The 25,246-nt window shown below is 36.5% G+C and overlaps 1 protein-coding gene across 1 annotated transcript; it reads right to left on the minus strand.

Moving 5' to 3' along the window:
* Window positions 1-3,441: 3,441 nt before the first annotated feature.
* On the minus strand, window positions 3,442-14,327 carry LOC149811767 (uncharacterized). Its single transcript, XM_089992656.1, has 6 exons — window positions 13,660-14,327; window positions 13,450-13,558; window positions 12,280-12,403; window positions 11,213-11,974; window positions 8,381-10,340; window positions 3,442-4,134 (listed from the first exon to the last, which is right to left on the minus strand). The coding sequence occupies exons 1-6, from the start codon at window positions 13,850-13,852 to the stop codon at window positions 3,704-3,706; spliced, it is 3,579 nt and encodes a 1,192-aa protein (XP_089848782.1). The 5' UTR covers window positions 13,853-14,327; the 3' UTR covers window positions 3,442-3,703.
* Window positions 14,328-25,246: the final 10,919 nt, after the last annotated feature.

The raw sequence follows: 25,246 nt of genomic DNA on the forward strand, positions 1-25,246 counted from the left end.
GTGAGGATAATTTAATAATTTTATTGTACATAAGAGTTAGTTCAAGGAAGGTCACTAAGTGGGCATTTGAGTGTTCTTGGTTTCAGTCTATGTCACAAGGATTCATGGACACTAAGGACAAGTGACACGAGATCCACTCACAAGTTCATTTTTTTTTAAAAAATAGACATAATGGCATGGAATTTTTTTAAAGTTTTTAATCAATAAAAAACTATTTTTTAAATTTTAGTGGTAAAAATGTATGTTTATTGAAAATTACCAAAAATTATTAAATTATTAAATTATTATTAAAATAACTATATTGAACGATAAGAATGATGTGTTTTCCTAAAAACTTCACAATTTGTGATATTCTTTACATGTTCAAAATCGTAAATAGCCAGCATTGAAATGTTTCTTTTACCCTATGCATATGCAAAACTGATTAAGTTTGCGTGATATATTGCTCTGCACCGTAGGTGATGCATACACAAACTTAAAATGAGGTTATGCGAACTTTCTGTTAAAAATTGAACAAAACGAGGAAGTCTTGTATATATTTTATACAGACTTTCTCAAGTCCTCATATATTTTATGCGGACTTGAGGAAGTCCACATATATTTTATGTGGACTTCCTGAAGTCTGCATATATTTTATGCAAACTTCTTCAAGTTCGCATATATTTTATGCGAACTTGATAAAGTCCACATATATTTTATGCAAACTTGAGAATGTCAGCCTATATTTTATGTGAACTTCCTCAATTTTGCTTATATTTTATGTGGACTTCCTCATCATCACCTATGTTCGTTGTCCGCATGTTTAGGAGGAACAATATATCTTTCAAATGATGTTTCTTTCCTATCACTTATCATATCAGAGTGATCTTGATAGCAGTAGAAAGCTAATGTTTCAATCTATCTTTTTTTTCCTATTTTTTTTTATGTTTAGTGAAGGTGGCTAGAAAATAGTATAGAATAGATAGAAAATACGTAACCCTAGAGGGTGCTCTAATTCGGTTTTGAAACTCAGAAATGAAAACCCTAGAGGAGTTTTCGGTTCTTACTCAAAACATTAAAGTTATAGGCTTGTGTCTCAACTTTCCAACGGTAAAAACACAACTTTTCGACATCTGATAAAAAAGATACAAATATGAGAATAGAGATTTTTTTGCAAAAAACAATCACATATTTGAGAAGAAGCTCACATATATATATATAGAAACTCACATGTGCAAAGGGTAAAAAAGTCTTTTTAAATCGAGATATTTATGATTTTGGACATAGAAAAAATATAAAAAATTATAAAGTTTTTAAGAAAACATGTCAAATTATCCGCACGATCATTTGCCATACATGTCGGTGTGTCCCAAAATGGTGTGTCCCTGTGACATAGGTTTCAGTGAATGGGGTCGAGCACCGATCAGCTTTCCAAAAAATGTCATGGCTTATTCTTCAAACTAGATCTTTTACCTTTTAATATAGACATGGACAACCCGGTTTTGGGTTGAGCTGAGTCCCATTGACCTAAGCCCACTCGAATTTACTGCTTGAGTCTTATTGGGTTTTGTATTGCAAATTGAGAGCAAACCTAGCCTATCCTGGGTCAGGTCTACCTTGGTCTTATCAGGTTTTGTATTCCAGTTGCAGCCCAAACCTTGCCTATCCTGGGTCAGGTACTCGAACCAAACAGGATTCCACCCTTGGCTCTCAGCCAACTTGGCCAGTTTACTTTCGAGCAGTTTTGGGAGCAACGGCTGGCATCAAGATAAAGAAGTGGATTGGGCTATCCCTGAACTGCAACATTGCCCAATATAGGCTTATATAGCATCATCCGGATCTGGTAGGAGGATTTGGTTCAAAAGTCTCATATTCGGAAGGACCGTTATTGGGTCGGATCCTAACCATTTTGCTTGGACAGGATCAGATCCATGCTCTCTTAGTACATCATCTTACACATTTATAGGAACAAGACTTGTTGGATCTGAAGCTCAATTGTGAACTCCATGATCAGAGTCATATATGGATCTGGATCTAGCTAGTGGCTTCAGATCAAAATAATGCAACATATATGGTCAGACCCAGACAGTGGACATGAACCAGTTGTGATAAACGCAGAGAATATTTTTTTTTCTGAACTTTTACTTATTAATTAATATATAGCAAATACTCAATAGAGAATAATGGAGACCAAAAGCCTACCAAGATAATCCTGTTGGGTATTTTAGCTAATGAAGCTGGCAGCAGACTTCAATCCTGTTGGGTATTTTAGCTAATGAAGCTGGCAGCAGACTTCCCTGCTTTTAGCTCCAACATGATCCCCCATCATTTGCACCATAATTTAGTGCAATGGCAATGTGTTGATGATAGGATAACCCAGAAGTTAAGCTCAACTCATACAATGCTGCCGCTTTGCAAAATGAGCTACTTGCACAATGTAATTGGACAGCTAAAACATGGTTTGACTAAATAAACCATAAAGATCACATCTGTAGGTTCAAACAAAAAAAAAGACGATGTTAAAATCGATTCACCAGGTGAATCGGTTTCTTAAAAAAATCTTAGAATCGAATCGAATCTTGTTGTGAACCGACAACTTTTTACCATCAGATGACACATGTTATTAAACAATAAGAAATATTTAAAAAATATTAAACAATGTTTTACCCCCTTAAAAAATATTTAAAAAATTAGATTGAAATGACAGGTGAATCGGCCCCATTTAAATCGGCTAAGGACTCTATCTGAATTGGCCGATTCAGGCCAATTCTGACATTGGATGGAACATGAGGTTTTTACTAGAGGATACGGTACAGTTGAGGGTAGCCAATATTTTCCTTGAGTTAGTTATATTGAAGGAAAAATTATTTTTCTTAATTAGAAAAAGGTAAAAGATGTCCTGGAGAAAACTTTGATGACTTTACATGTGGTGAATGGAAAAATTGCCAGGACTTGATTTTCAAACTCAATTCCAGGTAAAGATTGTCATTTTTTCTGCCAATACAGATGCTCAGTTGAAGCACTAATGCCAACTTCTCTCCACTGACCATTCTAGCAGGTGAATCTGAACTATGCTACAACGAGACTCCGTATACTTAGCTCTCTCTCTCTCTCTAATACAAAAACACACATACATGTTCGCACCCCCGCCCCGCCCCACCCCATTCGGATTCTTCAAAAGATTCTATACCATATCATGCACAGCAGTGATAGAACATCCATACTTTGCATTCATTCCTGTACTTTAACATGGTGACAAGAGATGGTTGGTATACATTGACTACCTACAAAATAGCACAAATAAATGGGATAAATGGGAAGAATACTTCCATTTAATGATAGCTAGACATCCAACCTGCATAGTTCACGCCTGTGACCACAGAAAGGGGTTCTGAGGTTGTTCCAGATGTTGTTGGAGTTATCATGCAGAGTGGATCCATGATTAACAAAAGAATCACCTCAAAATCATAATTCTCATTCTTCTATTCACATGAATCAAGACAACAAGGGCAACTGTCTCTCTCCTTGAATCACAAAGAGCCACAATTTTACATGATTACATCACCTAACACACTGATCCTCTAAATCTCACCGTTTAATAAATCAGAAGAAATGAAATTCATCAGGCACAGCTTGTGCCTTGTGCCCTACAAACACTAAAATTTCTAAAGTACATACACCGCACTCTCGCTAGTGCTGCTGCAACACCAGGAGCGAGGACCCACTACATTACAGAACAATTGCACTTGGACTCCAGCTTTGGAGGTTTCATGTTATCAGCCTGCTTTGGTACAGTAACATGATGGATCTTGGTTTCGTAGATTTTCATTTCTACTTCGGTCTTGTTGAAGGAGTTGGCATCATTCATCTGCAGCTGTTGTTTTGTTCTAGGCCTTAGTGATCTTGGCACCCGCTTTCCGGAGGGACCACCTGGATTTCTGGTATCAATTGGACCAGACCTACCCAAGATGGTAACAGTCGGCTGAGAACCTTTGCAGCAAATAGATTCCTCCTTTTCAATAGCAATTGCTGCAGCATTATATGCTAGACCGTGAACAATGGAACTGCAGAAAAGTATTGTATCTGTGGCTTCCTCCAATGTAATGTTTCTTGACAAAAAACCTTTTGGACCCTCAACCTTTGTGGTCTCTTCCTCTGTCAACAATTAAATCTCAGTAACTAACAAAACTAAAATAGAAAATCTCAAATTCATCTATGGTGACATGAAGGGGAGAGAAATTTAAAAGAAAAACTTAGGATGCTATTCGTTCAATCATCCAAAAACAGAGTAAATCAAGTCCACGATTCATCACACAAGCCAAAATAATCCTTTAACATTGAGTTGTCAACTACAATCCAAACCACGTGTAGTTCTCTGGCTGATAAATAATCACTAATCAGCCAAACAGTCCTTCACACGGTTCATCTGATATAGGGAAGTAAGCTAAACTTACCAATGGACAAATACTGCCATATTCTGGTAAACTTAGATCTTCATAACTGCAATTAGCATCCAAATGAAAGAAAGTCTGATGTGTTTATAGTGAGCATTCACATCTACAGCAGTCACCAGGCAAATATCAAAATGACTAGACAATAATTAATTATATCTTTTGAGATCTCCAAGGTCAAAACCTAGTTTTTTTACAAGCCAAGCAAAAATCTCAGTTTCTTGGATTTGGGCCCAAACTGAGCAGCTGCCTGCGAGTTATTGCCCACCCAATGGTCCAGCAAAGCCCAATAGCATGTTTTGAGAATAGAAACATCACTCCGCCTCCTTTTGCAAGCTATCTCATCAACTTGGTCGAGAGCAGATCCTGTCAAACGCTGGGTGAGATTAGCAATCTCACCCAGCATTTACAACCACAAACCCCATCCCTCTGTACTGTATCTCAGTACAAGTGGGACCCACAGAGGGGTGGGGTTTGTGGTTGTAAACGCTGGGTGAGATTGCTAATCTCACCCATTGTTTGACAGGATCCGCTCTCAAGTTGGCCTGTATGTAGATTATACTCGTTCGTCAAGGTCATAAGAGCGGTTCAAGATTCCATGACAGAATATCTTCTTCCTAGACCTATCAAATATGGACCACAAACATGTCCATTTGTCACACTGCATTGTTTACCACCCTATGGTATGTTGTTGCCTAACATGATTGTAGCATAGACTTATCCAAACACACTTAAAGCCCCACATGGCTCAAATTGGCCTACTGGAGCCTTATAAAATGTTTTAACATAGCATATTTTAGGAGTACAGGTTCCTCAAGGGTTCTTTAATTTCCCCCTACATAACAGGCCCTCACTCATGATACTTGCATGGGGGCATAATTTCATGGTAAGTTTAGTTCTATATATCCTCCTGTATATCTCAGTGCTAACCAGCTGTTTATATAAATAGCTCCTTGCTATTCATATTTATTTTAAATAGCAAGCTTTTGTGTTTGGCAGATCTATTTTACTTCTTTAACAAGTTCTCAAAAATATAACTAGAAACCACCCTTTCTTTTATAAAGAAGGGAGGACCAAATTTTTTCTTTCTACTACTATTTATCTTCTATCATTCTACAACCACCACTACCATTTGTTCACCACCACCACCACTTCTTTGCTACCATCACCATCACCATCATTACTAGTTCTTCACCGCCGCCACCACTTTCTTTTCTTCAACACACTACCTCTCCCCCCCCCCCCCCCCACACACACACACACACCAAAACCACCACCATCTCTCACTTTGACATCAAAACCACCATCAACACCTCATCACCACATTCCCTATACCTCTTTTTTCTTCATCCTCTCCGACTCACCAGTCACTACCAATCACCCTTTCTTCTTCATCCTAGTTTAAATAGTTTTCGCTCCAAACATTCACTTAGTTATAAATAAAGACAAGATTCCTCTTTTTAAAATGTGTTTTTATTTATGTTTGTGAGCAATAAATAGAAACATATCCAAACAGGCCTAAGTGATCTTGTTCTTGTGACATCGAACAGTCATTGCCTGCACTAATAATGATTGTTACTTTTATTTTGTCCTTGATTTCTAATGTATCTTGTGCTTGAGTTGTTTCTTTTCATTGCTCCCTTCATGTATATAATTTCTGCCACTTGCATGAACATGTCCTGCTATGAGTCCCGCTAAAGGTTTGTCTATTGCAGTTTTCACCGATTAGATGTCGCACTGTTCTCTGGTATTGTTTAGGAATATGTCAGATGGCAATACAGGGTTTTCTTTTCTGGGAGAGTAGGCAGCAGAGGTCAAGAGAATCTAAAATTGAGTAGATTCCCTTCAATTGAAGGTTACTCGCCAAAAGCAAGCATTATCCAGATCCCACTTTCATCATAGCCCATCCAAGAGCAAGTTCTGATGCTTTTCCACATTGTTCTAAAGAACCAAAAGCGAACTTTTGATCCCGTTCCCCTTTAACCAACAGTGCATCTAAGAGAAAGTCATTATGCTTTACCTATGGTTTTCAAAAGCCCAGAACCTCCTTCCCACTTTTGAGGTCTCCTTTGCAAAGGCCATTTATTCTATTTGGATTTACAATTAATTGAAAATAAACCAATTCTTTATTGCCTTACATGGTAAGATTATGAGCTCACTCTGGACCTATTGTTCAATGAAGTTAACTGCACTATTACAATGCTTGGAAATGCACGTGAAATGGAAGCCATCACTAACTGGTTTATCAGGTCTGTGAAGAAAAAATGAAGGCAATTTACTTGGAAAAATTACTTTTAGTTTTCTAGCATCACGAAAAAATAAGCATCAACCAAAAGATCTAGAGGAAAAGATTTACTTTCACGGGTTTTAGCAGACAATTTTGCAAAAGTAGGCAGTGTTTGCCTCCATTTCAAGTGCTGGATAAAGAAAATGCCACAATGGATTTGTAGCATTCGGTCTTGTTTCATCTTGCCATCACTTACCCAAATGATAGGAAGAAAACTTTTTCTCCATTTTGCTAATATACAACATACCTTAGATGATATGGAACAATATGATGCATAGCCATCTGAGATCAGTTAGGCTTACACTTTTCTTCAGAACTATTATATCGCGAAAGTTTTATGTGCAAAACATATCCTCAACAAGAGATCAGAAGGATTTTGCAAGGAAGTTTGTTCCCCAAAATGTGAACATATAGTATGAAAAATTCTGAAAAAAGAAAAGAAAAACTCCTAAATTCCCCCAGCAGATCGAACACATGAACATGCATTGTAATCCAAGCTATTGGAGTTTATGACAAGTTTTTGAGCAATCACCAATCCAACTAGCACCTTGGATAAAACTATTAGTTGGCAGCAGGATCTTGCAAATTGTTCCAAATTTCTTAAGCCCGTATATACCTAGAAGACCAGATATTCACCAAGGAATTCTCATTACCACCTAAATTTACACTTACTAATGTTCATGAGCTAATTAGCATTGCTCCACCACTTGGCAATCCAACATAATAGAGAAACCTCTAAGTTCCAATCACATCCCTGATTTTGAAAACTGCCTAGGAATATATTTATGAAACCCAACTATTCTAATCTTTAGTGCAGCAGAAAAATATAACTGCAATAGACAACCATGTCTAATTAGGTTAGCAATAAGCAGAAAAGGTTTTATGATTTATCAACTAACAACTTGTTATGTACCAAAGAGAAGAAATAAAAAACACAGCAAATCTGACAATCTTAGATAGTCATGAAAATGATAAAACATAAGTAATCAATTTAAATATAACAAGCAGAAGCCAGATCCTAGATGCCAAGTTGTTCTTTTTCCAATATAGCAGTGCACCTTAAAGATCATTGCAATCTTGACTACCATTTTCTTACTTCAAATTATTTCATTTTCTGCAAATATGCAAGAAAAAGCAATTTTTCATTAAAAAGTGTAAGAAAATGTCTTCAACAACTATTGGACGTTAGAATTACCAAATCTTTCCTTTCACTTTAGGGTTTTCTTTATATCTTAAAATTGCACATAGCAGCACATGGAAAAAAAAAAGGAAATCAAGGAACAAACTTCTACAAAGTTATTTGTTTACAATGTTATCTTGCACCACTTTAGACAGTCAAATAGCACACAAGGATCAAGGAAACATGCATGAGGATAAGCATAATACATAATAAACACCAGTAAGTGCAGAAACCACCTAAAGGAATCATGGAGACAACATGTAGGTATCTATATGGTTAGCCAAAAAATGTTATAGAAAGAATATAGATACAGACATTAATAAAGCTCTAAGAATATCAAAGACAGAAGCATATAATAGACATACAATCAGGTGCTCTATCACTCTCAACATTTATCATCTAGGTAACAGTACTCTGATTTGTGATGTGACACTAGAACAGATAAAGGAAAAATAAAGTCAATATAAAAAAATAAAACCAGACCTTTAAAACTTGGGGCATGATCCAGAACACCTGGTTCTGAAACATCATGCAGTGCACCTGTGTCCTCAACTGAAGAAGCAGTAGGCTCCTGGTCCAAGATGCTATTTGCAGATGGAGAAGCGGCAGAATCAGAATATGTCCTTGTAAGGCTGCCATGCCCATTTTCTTGATCTGAAGAGCAGTCCTTAGGAACAGAATCAACCACATCAACCTGAATATTGGCGCTGATAAGCATGCCATCATCCAAAGCCTCAGAAGATTCTGTGTTCAGAATCTTTAATTCTTTTTCAGACATATTCCCTGAGCTGTTAGGGTAGCAGTCTTCACCATAATCAGCTAAACTACAGTTCTTGACAACTATACATGTTTCATCCAGAACTTCTGCATCTGATGTATCACCCAGCAGGGCAAATCCTGAATTGCAGGATGATTCCAATGCAGATTCATCCATGGGTATCACTTGCTTACATTTGATATCTGCTTCATCATGCTCATAGACTGGAATTTCAACTGAAAGGGAACATGTAGCATCTGAGTTTACCCTCTCCAATACTGAACATTTTCCATCATAAACTGATAAAGTGTCCTCTAAAACTTTTCCCTCAACAGCTAGGACAGCAACTTCAAAATTGTGTTGGTCAACATTCACAGAACAAACCTCAGCATCAGAAGAACAGGTTTGAGCTCCTGAAGAAACCGGTCTGCATTGCACATTTGTGTGCATATTGGTGCTAGGACTCTCCAAGTCAGATCTCCTACTAGACTGCCGCTGAAAACGAGCATCTGTTTGTCTTGTTGAGGCGGCATCAGTGGATGAGGAGAAAGATGCATTGCTCAGGCTTCTCATAGCATTCAAGCTACCAGTCACATGAACCACTGGCCGCTTGCCACTGCTTGACCTTGTGAGCAACAAGGAAATACCAGCACCTTCTAAAGCCTCAAGTCTCAAGCTTGGATGAGCACTGCCATCCTTAACTTGCAAACGCAAGTTACTGTCATTATCAGATTGAAGGAGATTTCCCTGAGGTTTCATATGATCAACCATTTCTGGGCCAGAGAAATAATTGTTGTGTGCTTCAGTCATATATTTTGCTTCACAATTTCTTTCCACATTATCCCTGGGAAGTTGCTCAATTTCTCTTTCTTCCAAGCAAGAAGCACCATGTTCCCCACATTTTTCCAGTTGACTAAGACTATTGTCTGGGGTATGTTGTGGATTTGCACAAATTCCAAAGACGTTTTCTGCATCAATACCTAGCTCATTTTGTTTCTTTCCATTGTTTGAAGAGAAAATTTCAGAGTTTCTGTCTTCAGTATGAATGCCAATACTCGCATTTCCAGGCTGTGATTGCAAGTGGCAACATAGAAATTCATCTTTCTCAATGCAGCTTCGACAAATATTTAAATTCCCACCCAACATTTCCATCATATGGATTTTTTTGCCACATTTAGAACACTTAGCAACCAATTCATCAAAATTATCATCTGCACTGGTGGATTCATCTGATACAGTGATCCTAGCATTCATGGTACCAATATCACACTCAGTGAGATTATCGGAATCTCTCTCCTTAGCGTCACAATGTGTCTCAAAAATGTTACTAGCGGCATTAGAATGCAAAACAGCTTCAAACCTTTCCAAATCAGCATCATGAAGCGCCATGTCAGGTGTAACTTTGCTTAGTTCATTGACCTTTTCGTACGAAAATACTTCTTCTTGGACATCAGAAAATGGAGCCTTTTCCCATTCACAAACCAGATCATGTTCATGATCACTTCCATCAGTGTCAGGTGCAACACTAGCCCCCAGCTCAGAGCTTGCATTGATGCTGGATGTTACAGCAGAACTGACAGAAGCCAATCGTTGATGAAAAGAATTTGCTTTTCCAACATAGAAGGAAGTAGATGGGACACTAGACAGCAGAGGCCTGAACATGCTCTGAGGACTTTTTCGATGATCCTGTACAAAATATATACATGATTACATGGTCATGATGAATTCAACAAACATGCTGGCCCAAAGCAATCAAATAGCAGTTAGACTGAAAATTCACGTCCAATAAGGTTCAACTACATCAATATTAGAAGGTTCACAGCAGAAATGACCTCCAAGTGTGAAATTTTAGCAAGAAAATTATCAATGCCTCTGATGAGAAAAGCTTAGTAACCATAAGATATAATGGAGTTCAAAAGTGGATACATCTAATCAACCTAAACCATATATTATCTTGACTAATGTTTCCATAAAATTTAACAGCAACTAATTGACTGCTACAAGAACACTTGACATCCTTGTTTTTCTGATAGTCAAGCTCGAGGATAGCGCGTACAGGTTCGAAACAGATCCTTCAATTAAATTGTGCAACTTTACAGTCAAATGCCCATATCCAATCCTATTTTGGTGACAGATTCATCACATGATACGTACCAAGAAAAAGACCAATTTAATTCACCATGGACAATGTACATGGCCAATATGAACACCAACAGACCATTCAGTTCTCAGTAATTTCACTGAATATCAGATCAGGCTAGATTGGAAAATTGAGAGTGCATGTACTATGTTATGAGTACATGAAAGAGCTGGTTTGAGACACCAAGAAGAAAAATACATAAATAAATATGTATTGTTGATCTTCTACTGAATGACCTTTTAGTTTCTCTTCCTGTTTTTACTAACAGAAACACAAGCCATATCATCAACATTAATAACTAGATTGTTTTTTGAATTGCGCATTGGGTATGGTTTTGCACTAAAGACAGTAATTGAGGATGAAAATAATTACAAAGTGAATAGCATAAGAGTTACAGCATTATGTATTACAAGCATACCATTTGACGCATTGCAGAATCAAAGGACCGCTTTGGAGCAGAGCTTGATGATATCGGTTTAGAAGTTCTTTTTGGATATGCCAAACCTTTTCGATTTGAAAAAGATTCATATCTCCTTCCAACATAGTGACCTGAATTCCCTGGAGAGACTACTTGCCTGTCAGGGAGCATGGACTTCACAGACTCCACTTCATCGTCACAAGATGAACCTACAGAACCCTTACTATGCGAGCTGAAGCGATCATGATCATGGCTGTGAGGTGAGCTGGCACTTCTAGAAACTGTTGGTGATGTAGACTGCCTCCCGTACCTATTTGCACTGTCCCTCCCATTCCTTGATGCAGATGACCCCCTGATGTATGATGCAGGGCGATCTGCCAAAGAAGTCCGAAGATTTGGAGGGGCATCTGAAGAGAATCCTGGAAGATTCGATTGCCAAGCACTTAATTTTGGGGAAGCAGAGTTTCCACGATTGGTCTTTACAGGCGACAGTCCCCTTCTGGATGAGGAATTATAACCACTTGATCCGGTACTCATTCTTCGAGCTGTAGGAGTGGAAGACCTTGGTGCTTGATTAGTAGGCTTACTTGGCGGAGTGGAAGGCCTTCGCGGTGGTGTTGAAGGACGAATGAAGCTAGAGTTGGGAGCAGAAGATGGCCTACCCCTTGAATGTACAGTGCTGGTAGTTGACCTAGGTGATGGGCTTAGCCGGTGTGGACTTGCACTACTTCTACTGGCCTTGCTGCAGTAACTCTTCTCCATCTAAAATTACATTGCCAATCCACCAAAAATTGCAAAATTGAGTGCATTCTGAGATCAGTCGCCTTGAGTGAACCAATACAATGTTACTATGCTTGATTCTACATGCTTTTAATGCTGTCGGTGTCTGTGTATATGGTTGTATGTGTGCGTGTGTGTGCACATGCGTGTGTGTGCAAGAACTGGTATATATGATGTCTCCACATGAGGTTGGCAGGAGTATCCCTCGTTGAAGTTAGATAGCAACTGCCATTGAACTAAGAATGATATGCAACAAAAATTTTCAGTAAGAAAAACCAGTATCTTACTGTATTTGATCTTGAAATAGAGATGGGTTGACTCTGTAGTCTGCCCCTCTGTGAAAGATTAGGAGGTGGAGTAGTTTCATTATCCAATGAAGGGAAGAGTGGTGTGTCAGGAGGAGTCAAAAGCCTGCAATTAGAAATATCAAATGATTACAACAAATGAATCTAATGCAAAAAGAAAAATTGACATGCACCATTGCAAGAGAAGCCAAATATAACAAAAATTGAAGAAATACCGAAAAGTTTATTTTAAGTATCACCCCAAGAAGGAATATTTTTACCAATAAACGAAAAGAAGCTAATATACCTAAAACACAATATTGTATGCAAACCAAGATAGAAAAACTCCATCTGAATGCACATATAGAATATGCACTTTAACCAAATGATCATGGGTTTCCCATGCTTATGCAACAAAGGCATGCGTATCTGTGCAATCTTGTATGTAGTTTTACATCACCATCACCAGGGATCCTTGATTCAACCATAAAGATACCATTGAGAAAAAAAATGCAACACAAGCTTCTGCAAAGTTTTATGCCTAAACCATGTTATCTTATAGACTTTACCACCAAAGGTAAAAACTTTGATGTAACATAAATAGTTTTACACCATAGCCAACTCCTCTGTGATTTTCCCATTTTCATTCACCACAAGAGACAGAAGGTATTGACCGAACTCATATGAAACTCCACATCTCAACCAAGTGATCCTCAATCCAATACCACATTTAAGGACTAATAATCCCCAGCACATCCATGGAGTTTAATGCACAAACAAGGTAATTCAATTGGACTCAGTGTGTAGCCATCAAAACCAATGAAAACTTGTATGGATATAACTGCTCAATCTTCAGTTGATTTACATGCACACAACAAAGACAAAATGGTCGCCAAACTAAGAACAAAGCAGGGTCTGCTTTATCCCTTAACCAAATGAAGATGAATGTGATTTCAGTGGAATTTTGCAATCATCGTCAAAATAATTGAACAAAAAAATGAATAAAATTTTCATGAATTTGTAAAGCCTAGTCCTTAAACAAACCAATCTTCGATTTCATTCTACATTAACTACATATGGAAAAAGAAAAAGGAGAGGAAGTATGATACTGCAAGAACAGATTCAATGCAAAAAAAAAGTTCATCAAAGCATAAGTGCACCAACAGATCTCACCAATCATAGTCATTCTTTTCGCCGTCTGCATTGAGAAGCTCACTGCCGTCTCCTCGTGCGGGAATTGTCACACCCAGTTTGAAATCAGAGAAATAACTCAATTTCATTGCTGCAAATCAAATAGAGCAAATAAGCAGGTGGGGATCAATGAATTAGAGCAGGAAGAAAATAACAGACAACAGAAATGGAGATGGGCATCTCAGAAATTACATATGGAGTCGTCCAAATCCTCGCTGGCGGAAGGGAGCAAGAAATTGTCCATCTCCCTGGCGTGCATATCGTTGAAGAGTGCGAGATCGGCATCCTTCTCCCTGAACGTCAGCGCGCTCTCGAAGCTCCGCCCCCGCTTGTGACTCTCCGTCTTCGGAGACGGCGAGCGACGCAACGCCGGCGAAGGCGGCATTTGCACCACCACCAACGGCCCGGACTCTCGATCACAACGTCCCCGAAACCGAATTCTCTGACTCCCAGTCTCTCCCCACCCCTTCGCCCACCCACAACTGAACCCTCATCCTCAAACAAGCGAGTCCCGTAAACCCTAATTCCCCAGAAACCACTGAGATCACCGAGTTCTGCCGATGTTGAGTGCGATATAAAAGGAAAGGAAGAGAACCCATTTTACCCAATTCACTCTTTCCTCCATGAGAGCTCGGATTGGAAGGCTCAGATACTCCGCGTTGGTGTTACTCCACAGATCCCTAGCAGATCGACCTCCGCGAAATGAGTAGAAGAGGCGACCTCAATCCTATAAACTCCCCCCAGAGTGAGGAATTCGTGTTCTTCTCAATGGAACCAACAATCCAGAGAGAGAGAGAGAGGTTATTCTTCCTTGCTGTTTTTCTCTCCTGTTTTTCTGCTGTTTCGTTCTTGGTTTTCTCTGCTAAGTGAGCGTTTTTTTCCCTTTTATTTTTCTTTTTTGTGAACTATTTTTGTTTAATTATTTTATTTTGTCTTTGATTCTCTCCTTTCTTTCTTTCTTAAATCATCTTTTCCTTCTGTAAATTTTGTCGCTATACTCAAGCTAAGCAGCATTAAAAAAAAAGGAACTACTACTAAAATACTGCCAGAGTGTTGAATATGTTGTTTGATAAGATTACCTGCAATTATTTGTTAATTTTGACAATACATATGTGATGCGTTTGCTAAAATAATTATCTGTCTTTGCATCATGTGAGGCAAAAAGAAAAGGATAAAAGAAGAGTTAAAGAGTGCCTCTTTGTTATGCTGCCAACGTCCCTATTTGAGTTAAATAGTATTGTACCATAGGAAAGAACTCACAAGATCTAGATCATTGTGTTCCAAGTGTGATTTTGTGGAACTTTGCTTGCTATAGATAGGCACCGTATGATTAGATAATGTTGACAAAGATATACAACTTTGATTCACATGATTGACTGTTCCCGATCCTATTTTTTGACTTCTAATGTAATTTGAATATACTCATAAGAATCTTATGAGTCATTGGAGAATGGCACCATTTTAAAACGTAAACAAACTTTCAGATTCTCATGTTTCTAAAATGATCTGAACTCGTGAATTGGATTGCTTTTTCAGTGTTCTGAGAACTTCAAAATTTCTGCTATGACATGTGAGTACATGATTTTTTTTCCCTTTTTTCATATTAACAGTGCAAGTTCATGAAGGTGGTCTGTTTTCTTGTGACACACGCATAAACATCATGTGAAAGTCAAAGGCTTCTCATGCAATTCCCTGAATTCCAGTTCCAAAGTTATTTTACTTTCTTATTACTACATGAGTCTGTTTGGAAGCAATTTTCACAATTTGGAACTTGATAACATCAGGACACTGTCAGCTGTTCATTCTTTCCTTTGAAGAGAAATTGAACTTTACTTAGAAACCAGATTTCCAATATTGATAATTGTAAAACTGCCTTTAAGCTTGTATTACGACTCATCGGGAGGGTCTAGTTTGAATGATACCAATCAACAGGTTAGTTCTTGATATCATCATGGACAGACAACAGTGTCCATTATTTATTTTCTAATAGCATTCTGGCAATGTTGGTCTCCAAGTAAAACAAAATGTCATAGTCTAAACAATAGTAATTCCTAGATAGATGAACCATGATCCAACAAACAGACTTTTATAACAGTAAATAGAAAAGAATGGGCCGTAGATCTCAAAAATCAACACTTCAGGACCATAATCATCGAAGTACGTGTACTATACTGATATCTTGATCCTAGGGGTGGCAATCGTGTCGGGTTGGCGGGTCGACCCGACGGGTTGGCGGGTCAGCATACCTCAACCCGAACCCGACCCGTTTATTAAACGGGTCGGCTGTGGCAAACACGAACCCGACCCGTTTAATAAATGGGTAACTCAACACGACCCGCCAACCCATTTAATAAATGGGTTGGGTCGGGTAAACGGGTTCTCAGGTTCGCGGGTCAGGTTGGCGGGTCGGGTTGACCGGTTGTCGGGTCGGGTTGGCGGGTCGACGGGTTGGCGGGTTGGGTTGGAGGGTTGACGGGTCAGCATACCTCAACCCGTTTATTAAACGGGTCGGCTGTAGCAAACACGAACCCGGCCCGTTTAATAAACGGGTAACTCGACACGACCCGCCAACCCATTTAATAAATGGGTTGGGTCGGGTAAACGGGTTCTCAGGTTCGCGGGTCGGGTTGGCGGGTCGACAGGTCGGGTTGGCGGGTTGGCAGACAGGTTGGCGGGTCGGGTTGGAGGGTTGACGGGTCGGCGGGTTGGCAGACGGGTTGGCGGGTCGGGTTGGCGGGTTGACCCACCCGCCTAACCCGTTTATTAAACGGGTCAGCCTGGTTGGCGGGTTGGCATACCCCGAACCCGACCTGTTTAATAAACGGGTTACGCGGGTCGACCCGTTTATTAAACGGGTTGGCTTAAGCCCAACCCGAACCCGCCTAAGAGGCGGGTTGGCGGGTCGTGTCAGGTTTTGCCACCCCTACTTGATCCAATGAAACCTGCAACGCCAAGAATTTGCAGTCCACTGACATTTTGGTTTACCTGAAAAGTACATCATAATCCAAGGAATAAACTAATGAATATGTGAACCAATTATTTTTTTTATTTACAAGATATAAGTGGATATGGAGATATGGTCATCATAAGACAGCTGCAATGTTACATATATTTGACCAACATGAATTGAGTAAGATTTACTCTTATCTTAAATTATTTAAGGATAGTTTGGTCATTCAAAAGTATCATAGTCTTTAGCAATAATGCCCAATATGAGGGGCCATCTCATTCATTTCACATGAAAAAAGAGGGGAGGGTAACAAGAGAAGAGAGTGACATTTCATCAATAAACTAAGTGACTTCGCCCAATAAATGAGCATACTTTGTTCAAAGAATGAGCATGCAATGAGCCACATAAGTGCCAAGAAAGCTAACCCTGCTTATGAAAAGTGATAGTTTGTAGCTTGATTGTCATTCACAATATTATATTAGGGAGAGTTTGATAGCTTCATTTCTCAAATCCGAGGGAGATCGTTGGATTTGAGAATCAAGGATCTTTGGCTCGACCCTCAGGTCTAAGCAGAAAACCGTGAATTAAAGCCAAATTTTGTATCTACTTAACTCAAAAGGCGAAGAACTGAGATACTTTGTTCGAGAGCCTTCGATCTAGGTGTAGGAATCTTCGGATCTGATATCCAATGCTCTCAAATGCACCCTTATTGACCTCTTTAGCTTATCAAACCTTCTTAAATCTTACTAGCGTAGCTTTTAGAGGTGGGCCACATAAGGCAGGGTGGTCATGAGGCTCTACCCGGAGTTCCTCGATTTGGTGAGGGTTCCTCTTGCTAATAATTTATATATATATATATATATATATATATATATATATATATATATATATATATATATATATATATATATATATATATATATATATATATATATATATATATATATATATATATATATATATATATATATATATATCAAACCTTTAAGGATATTTTTGAAGCTTCAATGAGGCGGGAGGCCAGGTCAATATTGAAAGTGGTGTTGACTTGGCTAGAACCCTCACCAAGTTCATTTTTTAGTAGAATTAGCCAATAAAGGTGATATTCTTAGATACCACGAGAAGCCATAAATTCATTGAATTTCGGCAATGACAAACACCCTATAGTTTTCTATTTGGATAGTCCGAAGAAAAATCTCTTAATCATCGAGCACACATGAGCTGGCCTCTGGTTGGTAAAATCCTAGGAGTTTCCCCTACTCATTGGATAGTACACCCAGTTTAGACCTTCCCGTAAGGGGTGCCACATGTGGGTTTCAAACTTGTGATGTCCTGTCAAATTGGTGACATTCACAAATCACTTCCACCAGATGAGTTGAGCCCTTGTAAGCATAAACACCCTATGGTTCAAGTGAAGCAGCAGGCAATTTTTTTCTGTTCTTTGGGTTGACTCTGAAATAGATGAACCATCAAGAAGTTGTAAGCCTAAACTTGATAAAAATGTAGAGAAAAGGTTACAATTTGTAAAAATATGGAGAAATAGGGCTCTCAACGCCAATCCCATGTAGATGGGACAAAATGATGATGTTGATAAATGGCCTCTCTTAAGTTGGATTCTTTCTTGTGGTTCCAAACCAACAACTTTTTGGGCATGAACATACACTAATTTAAGCAAAAATGATCCCAATGAAGCAGAGGCTCATGTTTGAAGAGATGCATTAAAAATTGTTGTTGCCACATATAAAGTTGTGCAAAATGTTCTTTCCAAAAATTCTTTTGCCTACTGATCATTCATATATTTTATATTTTATTCATTATTATTTATGCATGATCTATAATAAAATCGCTTTAAAAATCTATTTTTATCATTGCTTTCGAGAAGTCGTATTAGAATTAAAATTATCATAAAATTGTGTATTTCAAAGCTTGTATTTTTAATATTTTTATTAGTTTTAGAACTTTCTTAATTGTAGTTTAGTTAGATTAAGTTGTAATTAGCTAATGTTAATTAGTTTAGGAAGTTTTGATTTTCAGATAAACATAATTTTCTAAGCAGAGCCCTCTTTGAGAATTATTAAAAATTCATTGGACCTGTTTTGAAAATTTTGTTTTAACCTAATTAGATTAGTATAAATAGCATGTTTTCATTATGGAAAAACATTTTTCAGCCTGTAACCTGTGCCCTCCTCTCTCTTTCTCCCCTCTGCCTCCCTTTCTTCCTTTCTTCATCTTTTTTGATCGATCGGTTGTCTAACATTCTTCTAGCTTCTTATGCTTTTCAATCTTCCTTCTAATCTCCATCATCGCCGTTTTTTTGCATCCCCTCTATCGGAGAGAGAGTGAAATTCATCTGATTATAGCAGAAAAGTCATATTCTTCTTCTCATCCAATTTGTCGAAAGCGGATCGCTCAGTTTGTTTCTTTCTCCCCCGTTTCACCATAGATCTAGTTTTGCATCACATGTAATTTCAGTTGATCTTCACATCATGTGCATATTAATCTAGTTAGTTTAGTTTTCTTACATCTGAAAAATAAAACGAAAAGAAATATATTTTGTTTTGATATAGGTTAGCCATTTTCTTGATTTAAGCCTTGAATAATCTTGATTTAGATAATCAATAGTTTTAGAATAGGGTTTTTGTTTCTTGATTCTTGGTTCTTGATTAGTTTAGATTAGTTTAGGATTAGATTTAGTTTAGAATAATCTGTAGCATGTTTTTATTTATTATTGCTTTTAGATCAAGTAATTAGAATTTGTTTTTCATTAGCCGATTAATATTTTTTTCTTCTGAAAGTCTATTTTGATGTCAAGTAAATTTGAATCTTTGAGGTTTGTTTTCAATATCAGGGTAGTTTAGTTAATGTTAAATCAGGTTCTTGATGTTTTGTTTAATTAGTTTATTTGTTGTAATTAGTTTAGTTTTTTTTAGTTTAGATTAGAAATCGGTACCCAAATAGATTAGCTTTGTTAATGTTTTTTTATTTATTTCAGTGAAATAGACAGTTTAATTATCATTGTTATTGATTAGTTACAATAGTATTTATTTCCATAAATCAGTGTGTAATAGGTTATATTAGGAAGTCGGGTTTGCATCCAAATAAAGTTTTCATTAAATAGAATAGGTAGCCGATCTTGTTTTTTTTTTCTCTATTCAAGTGCTTGATTAGTTAGCTTAGACAGTTAGATGTATATCAATGTCAGATTTAGTGTTTAGGTAATTTACATCACTTTGGGTCAGTTTTTATTTACAACCTATAGTTGAATTAGCTTAGTCACATAGAATAGATAGCCGAGTTCTTTCTTTCTTGTTTAATTATCATTTTCATGATAATAAGATTAGATTATTTAATATAGTTTGATTTGCGGTAATGGTTTAGTTTGGAGTTCTGTCCAGCAGTTTGTTAAATTAGTTATTTTGTTTATTGTTAATTAATCTAGTGTGATAGATAAAATAGATTAGTGAATCACGTTTTGAACTGTTGTTGTTTTTTTTTTTTTTGTGAGATAACATTAGTGAGTTAAAACATAGTAGCTGATTAGTTTTTTTTTTTGTTTTGTTATTTTGAAGTTAGTAGTTTGTGGTAGCTTTTGTTATTTAGTGATGTTAGATTAGCTAGTCAGATTAGTGTCATTCCCTTCTTGAATTTTTTTGTTACTTATTTTCTTTTGTTTTTAGTTTTGCAATGTAGTTAATCGATTATTTAGTCTTCTCAACCAGTTAGTTAAATTGATTATTAGTTTGTTACATTAGTTGAATTGTAGTTAGTTAGGTTGTTTTACTATTTTGTCTTCTAGTGTTAGTTTGTTAATGGTTTGTTCATAGTTAGTTCATGTTAATAGTTTGTTTCTAGTTAGTTAAATCTTGTTCTTGCTGAATTTTTTTGTCATTAGCCATTAGATTTTTTGTTGTGTTCCATTCGTATTGTTGTGTTTGTTTTTTGTTTTTTGTGTTTTGTAGGGAAGCATTTGGACGTGCGGTGAACTCCTTTTTGTACCCTCGAAGTGTCTTCTGAGGTCCCTTCAGGCCCTCAGAAAGGCACTTAAAGCCCTTTAGGGCAGCACTCTCCCTCTGATTTATCAAGCCATACAAAAGTGTATAAAGAGGAAAGGATAAAGAGAAGCAAATCAAGTCTCAAGACTAGAAAAGACTCAAGCACTGAAGCCCTTTCTTTTCTTTTTAGATTAGGATTTTGTAAACACCCCAAATTTTTCTCATTCATCTTCAAAGACCCCCTTTCAGCATATGTCATTCCCCTTAGGAGTCTAACCCTAAGTCTGACCTAGTTTAGGTGTCATGTCATTTCATCTATTTTGTCGGTAAAATTCTCATTTTACCCCTTAGCCACTGTCAGTTAGAGTCAGTCAAGCTCATTTTAAGTTCAGAACAGTTAGAATGTCTGTCATTTCTAGCCCCCCTGAGCTCACGACGAGCGATGTCAGTTCATTTTTAACCATTTCAGCTAAAATTGGTTCATTTCTTGAGAAATGATCTCATTTCTAGATCGAATTGTAGTCAATTATCCATGAGTCAGTCAAATCCAGTTAATCCTATTCCCCTGAGTCTAACTTGAGCTCACCGAGAGTTCAAGTGGTCCAGTTTCAGTTCAAATCTATTGTACATAGTCTAGGAGTCCATTTTAGCCCGTTTCAGCTGAAATTGAGTAGAACCCAGTCAGTCCAGCTAGTGTTTAAGCTTTAGATTTAGTTCATCGCAGTATTACTGACCTCCATTTTAGCTCAAACCCAGTGCATTTTGTGGTCCACTTCACTCTAGTGTGCATTTCTCACCATTTCTCTGAGAATTGTGTCATTTCTCAATCATTCAGTCTAGGAGTTTAGTCGAGTCAGTGGCTTTTTAGTTTCTTTGAGTTTAGAAACCCTAGGATTCAGTTTAAACCAGTCAAAACTAGTTCAAATCTCATTCTTCAGTGTCACTCCATGCCCTGCAAGGGCAAAATCATTTCTTGATCATTTTATCTGAAACATCAATTTTATCATCCTCCAAGCTGGTACAAATATCATTTTGGGCTCGGATCAATTCCTTTTTTGAAATTTTGGCTATATCTGACACCCAATTCATATTTGGATTGGATCCAATATCAAATCTGATGTTCAATTATCAATTTTCATCTTCGAACAGAAATCTTCGATTCCTCGTCTCTGCCAGGGGTCTGGGACTTCAAATCCCTCACCCCGGGTCTATATTTGGCATATCATTTCATGTCATTTTGTAGTCATTTCATATCATTTTGTGTCATTTCATACCATTTCATGTCATTGCATGTCAGATCCGGCACTCTGGTTTTTCAAAATCTCCAATCCATATTCAAGTTTTAAAACCTTATCTCAAAATCAAATTAAAAAAAACTTGGGTTTTAAATCGATATTTGCCATGTGACCAACCCCCAGGGCTTTACATTCCTTATTTTAAAAACATTTTCTTCAGAAAAACAATTTGGATTCGTTTTAAACCTGGTTTTTAATTCAAATTCCAATTTTTACAACTTTATTCAAGTGGGGCCCACCCTGCAGGGGTGTAAACCCTAATTTTTTCATTTTTATTCAAATTCATTTTACTCTATATCTTACATATTTCAAAAGTATAGAAATATTAGTAGGTCTAGGTGTCCTTTTAAAGTTTTTCGAAAATATTATTTTAACTGCTTTATTTTCCCTTTTATTTAAAATCATTTTTTCAAAAAATCAAATGGGGCCCATAGTAGGTGGCGCCATATTTGAAGGTGTTTAGGTTAGTTTAGGTGAGTTAGTGTTTCACTCAAATTAGAAGTTTTGAAAATGTCAAAACTGATTTTAAAACTCCAATTTTACTTTAGTATTTTAACTTTGGTTTTTAACTTTTAAATGAGGTTTTAAAAACCAAATATGGGCCCACATAGGTGGCGCCACATTTGAGATTCTTCAAAATTGATTAGGATTCAATTAGGAATAGTTAATTAGGATTTTGTTTAGGTTAGAAGTCTATGAAAAATCACCCCCCACTTTTAAAGTTTATCCCTAATTAATTAATAGAGTTCTGATTAAATCAGAACTCTTTAATTAACAAGGGGTTAAAAAATTATAAATAGGGACCATAGGGGGGTCGACCCCCCCCCCTCTCTCTCTCTCTCTCTCTCATTTGTATTTCTCTCCTCTCTCAACCCTTCTTCCTCCTCCATTGTTGCAGCCAAGGTGAGCTCCCCCTCTTGCTTCTTCTTCTTTTTTTTGTATTTTCAGCATTGTCGCCCCGCTATGTGTTAGATTTTTTCTTTTTTTTTGTTCAAAACCAATGCTCATGACCCAACATGATGATCTACTGATAATCCATGATGTTTTACACGCTTTTGATCCGTTATAATCATTGGCAATTCGTTTATTATGTTAAATGCCTGAAAAGATCGAGAATCGACCTTTCTATAGGTTGAATCCCTCTTTTAATGGCTAAATCAAAATCTCAACCATGCTTCCCTGATTTTTGTTGTTTATTTCATCATAATCATGTTTATTTTAGTTGTTCATGTATTAAATCATGATTCATATCATTAGTTACATGTTTTTTTTTTATGTTTTTAGCATACTTAATCAAGTTTGTTTTGTTCTAGGGTTTTAGATTCTATATTTGCAATTCTGGCTGTCTGTTAATGCAATTATTTTACCAGTTGATATTCGTTAATAAAATCTAATTTTTTTTATGGTGAAATCATGCATATGTCTATGGTTCCTAATAAAAAAATCAGAATTTTTTTATGGTTGTAACCCTATGTTCAAAAATCGAAGTCGGAACCTATTTTCTGAACTGGGAAAACACTGTAAAAATCCAGGAGCATCTTTTTGAGGTCATATCTCCCTCATCAGAGATCGTATCAATGATCCGTAAAAAGCAGCATCAGAATGTCTACTTTAATCGATGAAATTTTTATAAATTTTTACAGTGGATTAATATTTTTCTTTAACCCAACAACAACACCTATGTTTCTTGAACCAACAGGCACGGTTCTGGGCCAGGGTCAACTTGCCAGAGCGATTTCTCTCTAACCGGAGATTGTATCTATGATCCATAAAAATACACTAATTCATCTGCATGTCTACTTTCTATGGTGTGTTTTTCATAATTTTTTACCATTTATTTCTATTTTCTTAAAGCCCGCAATCAGAATCTGTGTTTCTTGGGTTGACAGTCTTGATTCAAGCTTTGGGTCATATTGCCGGAATGATTTCTTCCTCATCGGAGATCGTATTTCTGATCCATAAAAGGGTTTTTTTTGTTGTGATATCTAGTTTGTTTCTGTAAAATTTTATGAATTTTGATGGTCATTTGCTATATTTTCTTAAACCCGAATCTGGATCTATCTTTTTTGCATTGTTATGCATAGGCCAGAATCAGGTATGTATTATCGGAGTCGTATCTCCCTAATCAAATATTGTATTCCAGATCTGTAAAAAAAGTTATCTTCATTAATCTGTTTAGTTTCTCTTTATCAAATTTCAGAAATTTTCATGGTTGTTTGATATCCGGTTCGGGTCTGACACTGTGATAGATACATGATCGCAGGTAAAATCATATATTTTCCTTTTTTATCTAATATTCATATTCAAAATAATTTCAAAAATATATTTTCCAATTGTATTTTAATTTTAGGGTTATTAAAAGTATCCATGTCAATTTTTATGATTTTTAGAATTTATTTGATATGTTATTTAGTTATTTCATAAAACCAGGATGCCAGCGGAGTCCTAATTCAACTGAAACACGGGCAAAAAAATTGATTTTTTTAATATTTCATTTTTTTCATGAAAAATTTCATATTTTTAGGATTTGATCATGTTCATAACTGTATCAGGGTGCCCTCCACCTGATTTGGCATTTTTTTGAATTCGTTTGATCCCCGAATTAAGCATTTTACAAAATTCTTTTCTGAAAACCTCTATTTTTAACCTTGTTTTGGAATAAATGTCAATTTTAAGGGTATTTTAGTCATTTTTTATAAATTCTAAATTTTCAATTTGTTTATTTTTATTATTTATTCAGTTATGCATCATTCATTATGTTATTTAATGAGTTTTATTTCAAGAAAGCATGGAAAAAGGCTTATATCTGGATAAATCTCTCAATTCTGGATATTGTTGGATAAATCCTGAAAAGCTGACATTTGTCCACTAACAAGTTTTCTAATTTTGCAGGGACACTCAAGATTAGATTTTTTATTTTTCTTTTCTTTATTTTCTTTCAATTATTAATGTAAATTGTAATTGTAACATTAAAATAAGAATTTACTTTTCTGCTTAGTTTAGGGCTACATTTGCATATAATTTATTTTTAATGTTAATTGTGTGATGGATGATGATTCATGCATATTACAAATCTACCAAGGCCAACACGAATGACATGTGCATTGGCTTCTAGAGAGTTAATAAACTTAGTAAAGTTCGTATTTATGGTCATAGTCAGAATATGAATAACACCCAGATTTATCATCTTCTTTTAAGTTACAAACAACCTACACTCTTAGGCTATCTTCAGAAAATATTACATATTTTTAAAGTTTTTCCAAGTATTTGTCCTTTTAGAATCAAATAAGATACATTCAATATGTATTCGTGGTCATAGTCAGGGATATGTGTTGAGTTTATTTTATCTAAATTCTATAAGGCACAAAACCCTTTTACAAATTATTTTTCTCAAATTTTTCAGAAAATATTTTTACAAATTGCACCCATGCATCATAAAAAGGATTTCACAGGGCTACACACCCATCTTTTTGATCAATTCAAGAGTTCAAATCTCAGAAAAATCAATTTTCTCAAAGTTACTCTAAGTCTTTTTCCTCAAA

The sequence above is a fragment of the Nuphar pumila genome, chromosome 17 (assembly GCF_984573655.1).
Source record: "Nuphar pumila chromosome 17, dmNupPumi1.hap1.1, whole genome shotgun sequence".
In the NCBI taxonomy this organism is placed as follows: Eukaryota; Viridiplantae; Streptophyta; class Magnoliopsida; order Nymphaeales; family Nymphaeaceae; genus Nuphar; species Nuphar pumila.

What these genes read in the sequence shown, in the direction of transcription:
- LOC149811767 (XM_089992656.1), bottom strand. Translation starts at nt 13,852, where the DNA reads ATGCCGCCTTCGCCGGCGTTGCGTCGCTCGCCGTCTCCGAAGACGGAG. An exon ending in GGATTTGGACGACTCCATAT is followed by an intron (nt 13,559 to 13,659) that starts GTAATTTCTGAG and finishes TTTGATTTGCAG; the next exon opens with CAATGAAATTGAGTTATTTC. An exon ending in CTATTTCAAGATCAAATACA is followed by an intron (nt 11,975 to 12,279) that starts GTAAGATACTGG and finishes ATGTAATTTTAG; the next exon opens with ATGGAGAAGAGTTACTGCAG.